Source organism: Somniosus microcephalus, chromosome 11, assembly GCF_052327205.1.
Source record: "Somniosus microcephalus isolate GS21.2 chromosome 11, FLI_Smic_1.0, whole genome shotgun sequence".
Lineage (NCBI taxonomy): Eukaryota > Metazoa > Chordata > Chondrichthyes > Squaliformes > Somniosidae > Somniosus > Somniosus microcephalus.
In genome coordinates, this window is record NC_140997.1 from 214377253 (window position 1) to 214390635 (window position 13383).

The 13383-nt window shown below is 42.7% G+C and overlaps 1 protein-coding gene across 3 annotated transcripts in view; it reads left to right on the forward strand.

Moving 5' to 3' along the window:
* LOC147111219 (protein disulfide isomerase CRELD1-like) overlaps nucleotides 1-12763 on the forward strand; it is a 31407-nt gene extending 18644 nt beyond the window's left edge. For all 3 annotated transcript variants that reach the window (XM_086001895.1, XM_086001897.1, XM_086001896.1), the window contains exons 7-12: nucleotides 963-1139; nucleotides 3271-3366; nucleotides 5460-5543; nucleotides 5988-6083; nucleotides 7186-7326; nucleotides 7874-12763. In XM_086001895.1, the coding sequence (XP_085858021.1) occupies nucleotides 963-1139; nucleotides 3271-3366; nucleotides 5460-5543; nucleotides 5988-6083; nucleotides 7186-7326; nucleotides 7874-8094 (815 nt within the window). In that variant the 3' untranslated portion in view covers nucleotides 8095-12763. The remainder of the gene's footprint in view (nucleotides 1-962; nucleotides 1140-3270; nucleotides 3367-5459; nucleotides 5544-5987; nucleotides 6084-7185; nucleotides 7327-7873) is intronic.
* The last annotated feature ends 620 nt before the right edge of the window (nucleotides 12764-13383 follow it).

A 13383-nucleotide genomic window follows, 5' to 3' on the forward strand; every position in this document is an offset into this window, starting at 1 on the left:
TGAGTATTGTGTACAGTTTTGGTCGCCTTATCTGAGGAAGGATGTTCTTGCCATGGAGGGAGTGCAGCGAAGATTCACCAGACTGATACCTGGGATGGCAGGAATGACATATGAGGAGAGATTGGGTCGATTGGGCTTATACTTGCTGGAGTTTAGAAGAATGAGAGGGGATCTCATTGAAACTTATAAAATTCTGACAGGACTAGACAGACTAGATGCAGGAAGGTTGTTCCCGATGGTCGGGGAGTCCAGAACCAGGGGTCACAGTCTAAGGATAAGGGGTAAGCCATTTAGGACAGAGATAAGGAGGAATTTCTTCATCCAGAGAGTGGTGAACCTGTGGAATTCTCTACCACAGAAGGCAGTGGAGGCCAGTTCATTAAATATATTCAAGAAGGAGTTGGATATATTTCTTAAGGCTAAAGGGATCAAGGGATATGGGGAGAAGGCAGGGACGGGGTACTGAGTTTGGATGATCAGCCATGATCTCATTGAATGGCGGAGCAGGCTCGAGGGGCCGAATGGCCTACTCCTGCTCCTATCTTCTATGTTTCTCCAGCCCTACAACCCTCTTGAGATCTCTGCGCTCCTCCAATTGTGGCTGCTTGTGCATCCCAGATTTCCATCGCCCCACCATTGGCAGCCGTGCCTTTAGCTGCCTAGGCCCTAAGCTCTGGAATTCCCTCCCTAAACCTCTCTGCCTCTCTACCACTCTCCTACTTTAAGACGCTCCTTAAAATCTACCTCTTTGACCAAGCTTTTGGTCACCTGTCCTAATACCTCTTTACGTGGCTTGATGTCAAATTTTGTCTGATAACGCTCCTGTGAAGCACCTTGGGAAGTTTTACTGCGTTTCAAGGTGCTCTATAAATGCAAGTTGTTGTTGTTTAGGACACTCCAATTACTTTAACTGGACAATTACATTCTAGTCATATCATTAATTTTTTATTCCACATTTACAGCATGTACAGGCGGATCAACAAAGCCGTGCAGTGGATATGGTCAATGTGATGGCAATGGAACTCGGTCTGGGACTGGACTATGTAATTGTGATGCAGGCTATGCCGGTTCTATCTGTATGGAGTGCGCTGATGGATACTTTGAAGAGTCGAGGAATGATACCCATTTGGTATGTCAAGGTACGAGATACATATCTAAATATCTTTTATATTCTATAAGCTTAACTCAAAGGCACAAGGGAAATGAAAATGATCCTGCACCGACCTTGTGCATGGACATAAGTGACAGCAAAATAAATGGGCAGAATTAATTTTCTTATTAGCATTTTGTTCCTCCTATTTTCTCCCTTGCTGGCAGTGATTCAGTTTGGAGTTTGGTTTCATTGGCACCAGCAGTCATTAGATACCTCACCTGAATGGTAATTTTATGTGCATGGATCTGCCTTTTTGGGATCAGAGTCGGTACCAAATCTCTCTGGAATGAAATACTGTAGTAACAGTTGTCACTAGTGGAAATTCTGATACATCTTTATCTTTTATATGTTGATTTCCGTGCCATTTCACATGGTAAGCCAGAGAAAACAGTCACTCTTTTACTTGCCTCTGCTGTATTCAGCCACATTTTTAATCTAATTCACACAGCAGAATGGGGCAGGTTCAGGTCAGACGGCCATTTTACACCCCGCCTGTTCTCTGCTCCATTTGTGCAATGTGTAGGACATTGGATGAGGACAGGATCAGATTTGACTCTGATGGATAATGCAATCAAATCTTTCACCAACACTCATTATCAAGGTGCGTGTATTAAGAATGGGCATTTAGGCCCAGTGCTGCCCATGGAACCGTATCTCAACGCGAATCTCTGCCTTCAGGGAGAAAATCCAAAAGCCAAAGAAAAAGAATTGGGCAATGTCAGTCCAGTTCCTGAAATTACCCCCAACTTGGCATGAAGTTGACTTTTTCATAACTAGATGCCATGAGTGGCTGATGTGGGGAAATTTGACAATTCACACGGGTGCAGACATTTGACAGTTCACACGGGTGCAGACATTTGTCAGTTCACACAGGTGAGGACATTTGACGGTTCACACTGGTGCAGACATTTGACAGTTCACACAGGTGAGGACATTTGACCGTTTACACAGGTGCAGACATTTGACAGTTCACACGGGTGCAGACATTTGACAGTTCACACAGGTGAGGACATTTGACGGTTCACACAGGTGAGGACATTTGACCGTTCACACAGGTGCAGACATTTGACAGTTCACACAGGTGAGGACATTTGACAGTTCACACAGGTGAGGACATTTGACCGTTTACACAGGTGAGGACATTTGACCGTTCACACAGGTGAGGACATTTGACAGTTCACACAGGTGAGGACATTTGACAGTTCACACAGGTGAGGACATTTGACCGTTTACACAGGTGCGGACATTTGACCGTTTACACAGGTGCGGACATTTGACCGTTCACACGGGTGCAGACATTTGACAGTTCACACGGGTGCAGACATTTGACAGTTCACACGGGTGCAGACATTTGACAGTTCACACAGGTGAGGACATTTGACAGTTCACACAGGTGAGGACATTTGACCGTTTACACAGGTGCGGACATTTGACCGTTCACACAGGTGAGGACATTTGACCGTTCACACTGCTGCAGACATTTGACCGTTTACACAGGTGCAGACATTTGACCGTTTACACGGGTGCAGACATTTGTCAGTTCACACGGGTGCAGACATTTGACAGTTCACACGGGTGCAGACATTTGACAGTTCACACGGGTGCAGACATTTGACAGTTCACACAGGTGAGGACATTTGACAGTTCACACAGGTGCAGACATTTGACAGTTCACACGGGTGAGGACATTTGACAGTTCACCGGGTGCAGACGGGAGTGTTCTGAAACTAAAGTGAATTAGTATCCTTGGGACTGAATAGAAGGATCTTCATGGTATACAAACCTGGAAGTGCTTGATGCTGACACTGCATAGGAAAAAAAAATCAACTTTTATGAACCTGGAAATAAAGCTGTTACTCCGATGCAGTAAAGCAAATTGTTACTTGTCAATGATACCAAGGACAGCAAACATGGACCATGATATTAAAACTGACACAACTTTAAAAGTGACATCCTCCAGCCATCAGGATACTTTTTTTCTCTGCATTCATAGTGCCATATCCAGAGTCTTTTTGTGTTAAGTCTTCAAATTGGTGCTCACGATTTCTAAGCATGGTTTTAATGAGGTCTGGTCACAGTTCGATTGATCTTGTGCTCTGTTGGCTGCTGTGTTTCAGAATGCTACAAATCCTGTAAGAGGTGCACAGGCCCTGAGGACTATAAATGTCAAGAGTGTAAAGTCGGCTGGTTCCTCCATGACGACAAGTGTATAGGTAAGTGCTAACTGCTTACCTATGCGGTCCTTGTGACTTGTTGCGAACTAAGCTTCAGCAGCATCTGTGATGGACAATCTGTCCACTTCATTATCCATTATACTCTGCTTTGACCTTTGTTTACAGTATTTCTGTTGGTTCTGTTACAAAGCTCTGACACAAAGCTGGGCGTATGTGCTGTGAGGAGGATGCAGAGAAATTCCAGTATGATTTGGACAGGTTGGGTGATTGGGCAGATGCAGTATAATGTGGATAAATGCGAGGTTATCCACTTCGGTGGCAAAAACAGGAAGGCAGATTATTATCTGAACGGCAATAGATTGGGAGAAGGGGAAGTGCAACGAGACCTGGGTGTCCTTGTGCACCAGTCGCTGAAGGTAAGCATGCAGGTGCAGCAGGCGGTTAAGAAGGCAAATGGTATGTTAGCCTTCGTAGCGAGAGGATTCGAGTACAGGAACCAGGATGTCTTGCTGCAGTTGTACAGGGCCTTGGTAAGACCACACCTTGAGTATTGTGTGCAGTTTTGGTCGCCTTATCTGAGGAAGGATGTTCTTGCCATGGAGGGAGTGCAGCGAAGATTCACCAGGCTGATACCTGGGATGGCAGGAATGACGTATGAGGAGAGATTGGGTCGATTAGGCTTATATTCACTAGAGTTTTAGAAGAATGAGAGGGGATCTCATTGAAACTTATAAAATTCTAACAGGACTAGATGCAGGAAGGATGTTCCCGATGGCCGGGGAGTCCAGAACCAGGGGTCACAGTCTAAGGATAAGGGGTAAGCCATTTAGGACAGAGATGAGGAGGAATTTCTTCACCCAGAGAGTGGTGAACCTGTGGAATTCTCTACCACAAAAGGCAGTTGAGGCCAATTCATTAAATATATTCAAGAAGGAGTTTGATATATTTCTTAAGGCTAAAGGGATCAAGGGATATGAGGAGAAAGCGGGGACAGGGCACTGAATTTGGATGATCAGCCATGAGCTCATTAAATGGCAGAGCAGGCTCGAGGGGCCGAATGGCCTACTCCTGCTCCTATCTTCTATGTTTCTATTATGAAGGGTTTTGATAGGTGAATTGAGATGGACTATTTCCTCTGTTTGGGGAATCAGTAATGAGGGGGCCATCAATTTAAAATTGTTACTTATCGAGTGAGGAGAGTGTTTAGGAGAAATTTTATTTTGCAGAAGACTTGTTAAAGAAGAAAGAACTTGCACTTGTATAGCGCCTTTCATGAAATCAGGATGTCCCAAAGCACTTTACAGCTAATGAAGTACTTTTGAAGTGTAGTCACTGTTGTAATGTAGGAAACACGGCAGCCAGTTTGCCCACAGCAAGCTCCCACAACCAGCAATGTGACAATGACCAGACAATCTGTTCGAGTGTTGATTGAGGGTTAAATATTTTTTGTACAACAGGGAGAACTCCCCAGCTCCTCTTCGAAATCGTGCCATGGGATCTTTTACATCCACCTGAGAGCAGATAGGGCCTCGGTTTAACGTCTCATCAGAGATACTGCACCTCCAACAGTGCAGCACTCCCTCAGTACAGCACTGGCGGGTCAACCTAGATATTCTGCTGAAATCTCTGGAGTGGGCGCACGGAATCCTTTACCACTGGGAGTGAAGGCCATTGCATCTTTTAAGGGAAAAATAATAAACATTTGAAGAGGAGATTCAGGACTATGTGGAGAGAGCAAGACGGTGGGATTAGGTTTGGATCGTTCTATCATCAAATAGCCATAAAAGGCATGATGGGCCAAATGGCCCCCTATACTGTAAACCTCTGGTTCTATTTTAATTCCTGACTATTTATGGCTATAACATCCAATGTAAATGTGATTGACCTTACAGGATATGGGAAACCACTCATTATTACTAGGGACAGTTTGTGACAGAATTACAAAACAAAGCGGAGAGAATCAAGGTCTATTTCTACAAAAAACAAAGAGAGGGTTTGACTACAGAGGCAGCTTGTTTGTAACTTATAAGAGAAAGAATTCCAGGATCGTGAGGGATTGTTCTATATCTTCAACTCTCTTCTCAGAGTTTGTTTAAACAAAATTTAATCATCTGTTCTTTCCTCTCATTCAGATATTGATGAGTGCGGCACGGAGTTGGCGAACTGCAAGGCTGGTCAGTACTGTGTGAACGTGGACGGCTCCTATGAGTGCAGAGGTCAGTGTTCCCGTCCTCTTTGTGATGTCTGCTAAATCATCCTACCAGTTGCAATTTGTACATTTTACAGGCATTCTACTATAGTGGAAAGACAGTTTAATTCCCCCCCCCCTTGTCCCACTGATTCTTGATGATATAATGTGTACCTGAGCTCAGTCGAGCCTTCTCCAAAGTCAATTCAGGTTGCAAGTCAATGTGTTGCTCCTACTTCTAAGATTTCCTCTCTTCAGGCATTGCCAGAGTATTGAGAGTAAATTTCCTGCCCACCATCTTGGCCAAAGACCGATGAGTGACATTATGTGTGTATGTATGTAAATGGCAGTGAACTTTGAAACTGTCTGAAGACTGAGGAATAATTTGCTGGGCTCTATGGGGACTCTCGAGTGCTGTGCATTACATTGTAATATTTGACTCCTTTTTAATGTTTCTCTTGTCTGATTCTAGCTTGTGACCAGGCCTGTCTGACCTGTATGGGAGCTGGATCCAGCAGATGTAAAAAGTGTAACAAAGGTTACCAGATGGAAGGTGTGAAGTGTCTGGGTAAGTGCAGTATTCCAGTATTTGTGCAGGGGTGTGTGGAAGGATGCCCAGTCCATGGAGAGGTTTCAGAAGATGATAGAGGCTTTAGATCTGAAAATCAATTGGAGAACCTGGATCTCTTTTCACCTAGAATAAAGGTTAAGAGGAGATTTGATAGAAGTGTTCAAAACTTGGTTCCATTGGTCAGTAACTAGAAGTATAAATTTAAGATCATCACCAAAAGATGCAGAACTGTTTTTCAGAAATGGAATGTGCTGCCAGAAACAGTGGTGGAAGCAGGATCCGTAATATTTTTTAAAAGAGAAGTGGATAAATATCTGGAAATTAGAAATTTAAAAAATGTATGAGGAAAGTGCAGGGGGTGAGGACTAAGTGGTTAAATCTTTTGGAGAACCGGCACAGGCGTGAGGGGCCAAATGGCCTTTTTCTGCGCTGTAAAATTCTTTGAAGGTAAAGTTTAGATGCAGCGAAACATTACCTTTACAGCTGGTGTATTCAGATCAAGACCTCGATCGTTGCAGATGTAAACGTCACGGTACTAGACTGGCAGTCTGAGCTACCAATTACTCTGGCCCATTGTTGGATTCTGTGCTGCGATTAGGGCAGAGCAGGACATTTTGGAAGTATTGATGCAGGACCTGATGGTGTCAACGTTTATGTTCTGGAGGATTTTCCATGGATGCATCTAGTGTTGCATTGCTGAAGTTCAGCAACTATGGTCCTTGAACAGTCTATGTAAAGAAGGGCAAAGTGGCTTCTTTTGTCAGCTGATCGTAGAACAGAATTTAACAATGGGCCAAAGAAATTAGTAGTACAGACTGTCCCTATTTTGGAAACGGTCTGCGGTTCAGGCTGTGCAATGATGAGTGGTCTCTATCTCAGTTGATGGAGGGATTAGACAAAGAACAATCCCCATCCCAGTAATTGAGGCCGTTTAATGGTGAGTAGATTGCAACCAGACTAAAGGAGACCGTGCAGTGATGAACTGTTTGGGTTGGGAGCTGGAGAGGAAATGGGAGATCTGATCCAAGTGCTTTGGAAGCTGGAGAAGTAGTTCAGGTGTGAAAAGTTTGGTCTCTTAATGTGTTCTGTTCTGTTACAGATATCGATGAGTGTGACAGTGAGAAACCAGTATGTATTGGTGCACATGAGGAGTGTAAAAACACAGACGGCAGCTACCTGTGTGCATGTGTTGATGGGTTCTCTAAACAGAATGGTGTTTGTGTTGAGGACAAGTTGACCTGTAAGTTTTACATCTCTCCTAACCCAAACTTGTGTCCCTTTATTCCAAGATGCAATCGCACTGATACCCTTTTGAAGGTTTCAGCAGAGCTAATATTTAACGCACTATGTGGCAGTCATTAGTTGGCAACATGTAGATGGGAGATTTTTTTTTTTAAAGGAAATAAATGCTGGAAATGCACAGCAGGTCAATTTGCAGCTGAAAGGGAAAGATTTACCAGCCCAGGAACGCTCAGTAGGGCAGAGCAGGGAGAGTTTGATTCTGAATCTGACCCATGGCTTACCTCGGCATGCTTCATGTTGACACTGGGGACAAAACAATGGGAAAATGCTCCATTCCCCAACATTGACATCCTTGCACTTGAACATAAACGTAATCAAATAACACTGTTTTCTCCGTGTCATTAATGCCAGTCATGGAGTATGTCAAAGAGGCTTCATAAGAGGTGTGACCTCGTGGGAGGTTTTTTTTACAAAAAGGGAAACTAGCTGTAAATAGAAAATATTTTTAAGTAACTAATGCTAGCTCTCTCCATCTCTTCAAACAGCAGTCCCTCAGGAAGGTCTCTTTGACACCGTCACCGAGGACGAGATGGTGGTCCTACAGCAGATGTTCTTTGGTGTCATCATATGTGCACTGGCGACACTTGCCGCAAAGGGGGATATGGTCTTCACCTCCATCTTCATCGGTGCTATTGCAGCAACTGCAGGATACTGGCTGTCGGAGAAGTCAGACCGCCTTGTAGATGGATTTCTTAAAGGAAAATAACGCGGAATGTAATTTGAGTGCAATCAATCGGATGGTTATCTGTGGTAATAGCTGACTATTTAAAACAAAACTGGTTTGTTACCCAGCGGACTGCTTTGGCGGAGCCAGCGGCTGGGATCGCCAGTTGGAAGTATGAGTAAAATATCAATCTATAAATTATGAATTCAACACAAGTAAGCGCTGCATGTCTGAAAATGCAAGATTTATTTATGTTCAGATGGCGTGTGTGGGGTTGTTTATATCTGAACAACTCTCATGCTATACTTTTGGTGAATACTGAGTTTAGATAAAATGTACAATGATGTAACTGTTCCTGAATAATGCACTGTTCTAATTTATTGTAAAAAGCTGCAGCATGGGCTTGATCCAAAAGCATATTTAAGATTCAGGGGAGAAGTATTATCTTCTGTCACCTCAACCAAATCGTGCTTCCATTTATAAAACATCTTATTTTATTTTTGGAAAAATGGCCCAACTTCAGCCAAATGGACCGTGGCTTTGTCTAATAAACCTGTCAATGTCCAGTTTGTACTCTCTCTCAGGCTTGGTATCGGATTGGTCATTAGTCTAGTCCCATTTTGTAGGTCACTTAGTTTCTGACCACTGTCTTGAGTCGCCAGTTTTCGTTCAAACAAGTTTACTCCTAAAGTTATCTCAAATGGGGGAGAAATAGAAAATAGCTGAAGTGGGGTCGGGTACAAATGAACACTGATCAGGTTGAATTTGTTGCACAACATAGACTAGTAAAATAATGTGCTCCTCAATCCCTGCGGGTGGGATGATTAGATGGCAATATGCATACTTGATGTACTGTTGTGTAAGTAAACTTTTTTCCTTGACCTATTGTGGCGTGCTATTCACAGCAGATGTGAAGTGATTTTATAGTTAAGAAAATGAAGGTGAGAAAGAGAATATACTCATTAGGCGTGGGGCACCAGTTGAACATGGAGAGGTTGTGGCATTTCGTATCCGGTGTAACTTGTGGAGAGTTAAAGCCAGCTAGGAAAATGTTAAAGAAGTCCAGCCATGACGTGATCAAAGCATAAACCTGGCTTTCGTTGGGTGCCAAGGCAGGCAATGTTAGACCTGGAAGAAAGTGGTCTTGGATTGCATGTGGGGGAGGAATCTTATCTCTAGGTCACACAGTACGCACCTCCTGCTTGAGGAGGTAGCTGGTGGGTTCCAGATCAGAGGCATTTTAGGCGCTGGCTGGAACGGAGCAGGATGGCTTCAGTTTTGCCAACATTAAGCTGGTCGAAACTTTGACTCGTCCTGGTCTTTACCTGGGAGAGGCTGTTGGAGAATGCAACAGCCTTTGGATTGATTGAAGAGGCATAAATGTGAAAGCTGGTCTCATGCTTTTGGATGATTAAAAAGCTAAAAGATCGCATATAAACGGTGAAGAGAAGGGAACCGGAATGGACCCTGGAGGTCACCTTTCAGATAGGAGAGATGAAACCATTGGAGCATCTGTGTTGGGCCAAGTGTTGGGGTAGAACCAGGTGACCGCAGTACCCCAAAGGTGAATAGCAGAAGAGAGACATTTGAACTGTACTTGCCTTCTGGTGGAGAATGGAGGTCCCTCTGTCATCTTAAATTGGACTCAAGTGGATCTAACACTGAACAAGACATCCCTGATACTTGTTTGAGATGGAAATGTGAGTAATCTTAAAGGATCTTTGGGAGCATTTGGTCAGAGGAGCAGCCTAGCACCATCTCTGCCTCTGTTCAAACTAATAATGGGGCAGCAAAAGCGAAGTACTGCAGATGCTGGAAATCTGAAATAAAAACTGGAAATACTCAGCAGGTCAGGCAGCATCTATAGAGAGAGAAACTGAGTTAACATTTCAGGTGGCTGACCCTTCGTCAGAATAATGGGGTCTTTTTGGGAGTCATCAGTGCAGCCCCTCGAACACTCATCTGTGAAATAATACCATGAAACTGGGATGGACCCTTCCACATGTCACTGGAGCAGACCTTTGTACCTGTGCAAATCTTACTGATCTGGATTGTGTAAATAGCCCATAATCTTTTGTTACTTAAGCATCATTTCTTTAATTGTGGGAGTGGCTTATTTTTCTTTCTAATTTCTCCCCTGCAGACACTAACTTATTGGAGTAAGGTTTGTAGATCCCCAGTGGCTATAGAGTTCCTGGAGAATAGTCTTGGCTTCCTGTTCCATTGTGGAGGGCATCACAGCTGAACTCTAACTTGTCTTCACTAAGTGAATGTGTACTTTCCAGTAGGGATAATTGGCTATTCAGAGTGAGAACCTTGGCTGATTTATATTTGCCTTTTATTTCCCCCAGCCCAGAGTTGCTAGGGCCAATTGCAGTGACTCGACTGCTAATACAACAACAAATCGGTTGAGCCTATGACACTTCTCGTCTGTGCAACTCCGTACTACACCAAGCAACTGCAGGTGTGTGTGTCATTTCACAGGGGTTGCCACTCGGAGGGGTACAGATTCCCTAGCTTCATATCCATGGGAATCACGTTGACCCTACAAAGTACAAGAGGCAGCAAACTTTAGCTCAATGGAGTTATGTAGAGGGTTCAATTAGTGCTGTCCTGACAATGAACCTATTTTACTTTCAACCAGCCCTTTGTTGATCTTTATCACTGCCCCTATTGATGCTCCTTTTTTGCATAATGTCGTTTGTATATATGTTTTATATTTGAGCACTATTTGCAGGAAATAAGTTGTGATCTAATTAGAAACAGAGAATGATGGTTATACAAGCCACGTCAGTCAGTATCTGTAAGGAGAAAAGACAGGCTATGATGTTTTGGACATGTTCTGATTAAGGGCACGGAGCTTATGTTTCGGGTATGTACCCTTCAACAGAGCACACGCAAAATGTCCTAAGTTGTCTTCTCTTTACAGATGCTGACAGACTTTGTGTGCATTTCCAGCATTCCGTTTTCCTGCATTTGAGGCTTTTTCTGATTTATTTATACTAATTTTGATGTGAAGGTTGTGTTTGTATAATGTCTCTAATTCCTCAGTACTGGAAGATCACTCCTGTCCGAGACACATCACTCCCTCCCCTCCTAGTAGAATTTGGCCGTGTCATTGACTTCAGATTCTTAATTTTTTGTCATTTGCTGTTTCTATATTTATTGTATTTTGACTTATGTATCATTTATTATACTGAACTATGGGATATTATTTTCCCTTTTACATGAGATGTGAACTGACAGAGCTGAAACGAATGGGCTGTTCAAGTTCTCTCTACAGCCTTAAATACCTGGATAGAATTGAGAAGGGTTTGGATTTGATATTTTACTTGGCATCCAGTCAGCTCCTCTTTAAAATTCCTGTTGCTCCCTCTCGTTGGTAAATGTGAGGGATATGCATAAAGATTTTTTAATCTACCACATAACTTTTAAATTCTTATAGCAAATGGGCCCCTCAAGAAAGCCCAGTGTTATCAAAGTTGTGACATTCTTGTCGTTTTAACATTAACTTTTCCTGTTCTGTGTTTTTGTCAAACCGATAATGCAAGGGACCTGGCTGAGAGTGACTCTGATAGCAGTGAAGTTTTTTCTGTATATTCAGGAAAATAGACTTTTTAAATATAATTTTAATAGTTTGGCAGTTTACTTCAAAGGGCAGTACCGGGGAGTTTTATCCTTTCTAACTGAAGGTGTAATAGTGTAACACCACATGTGCAAAACATTGGCACTCAATTGCCAATTGTTTATAGAGTGCAGCAGCCATCTACTGGTGGAAGGTGGAAGCGTCTGCACTGAAACCCCCATTGTTTCACCATAGGAATAAAATGGGAGAATGCCCTGTCCCTATCTTTCACAAAGTGGGCTGGAATGCCCTCCTACTACTCCTCAAATCTGAAAATGTGCTCTTTAATTCTGAACCCCAAGATGTCAGACTCCATCATTGGAATCTTGCTAGGGACTGCTTCACTATAATAAACCCATATTTAAAAAAAACAAGGAAAATGGAGGTTTCTTAACATTGGCTACCCTATAGTATAGCAATGTGTAATTTCTGTTACTGACCCTGTATGGGGTTTCTGAGTAGCACTATCCTACACTGACTGTATTGCCTCTATACATAAAGTAACTGCTGTGTATGTGATTATGCTGGACATTTCTCATACTGCCTTTGTATAACTAGATAAGCTGATGGGTATCTGTGGTACTGATATTTCTCTGTACTGTCCCTTTGTGTGTGTGTATATAGGATATTTGATGAGTATCAGTACCATACACTGAAGGTTCTCACCACTATTTTGTATAACTAGGTGTGCTGGACCTGAGTGAATACAAAGCAGTCTGGATCTATCATTCTTTAATTGATGATGTAGTTTCAAACGTTTGTAGTGTGTCCAGGTGTTTCACCGGGAGCCACTTAACTCTCTGACATTCAATCCAGCCTTTTTTTGGAAGTGTCGTAGCTGACTAAAAAAGACTGGGATAAATATTGGGTAATAATTGGAGGCCTTTAGATAAATGGAGCTGGTGGCTATGTTACTCAGTTATTCCGAATATGCCTGTTTAGTAACCGGAAGACTCCAATTGAAATGATATATTGTAAAACATGGGGGGTGGGGGTAGATCCTCCAAAACACTGGAGCTGCTAGCACTAACATTCTATTAAAAAAAATAAACATTTTGTGGTAAATAAAACTTGAATTGTATCCTTGCTGTTATGACAATGCTTTTATTCTTTGTTACAAAAATCCTTTAACCTGCAGCTTACGTTAGCAGGGCCTTCCAAGCCGGGGGTGAAGTGAGGCCACATACCCGTTTTTCCTGAGCAAGTGAAATGTCATCGAGCCATGCTGACAAATGGCGTCGTTTTCACTGAAGTGATTTCGGACTGCAACACTTCAGAGGGATAACTGGTTAAAGCAGGAGCTAACAACTGAGGATGGGGTTATAGCGAAGAAGCTGTTTTTAATTGCACCTATGCCTCTTATTTCAGCATAGACCTTGCTAGAGATTGTACATTGATATTAATGGGTAGTAGGAATATTGCCAGGAATGTATTCAAAGAGTAAATAGCAGTGCTGGGGGAATAAGGAAAATGTGCTTCCATGAAGCATGTGATTACTTTCATTTCCTAGATAAAGCTACGGGGATGATACATTACACAGGAAAGTTGCCTTTTGCAATGGGAGCCTGATGATCCCTTTTTTAAATGAGATAAATACTTTGGACTCCTCATTAAGCACTACATTAATAATGCAAAGCCTAAGTGTTCCAATTAAAAAGTGGAAGAGGTTTTCCTTTTAATTTCACGCTGTTGTAAAACCTCAAATT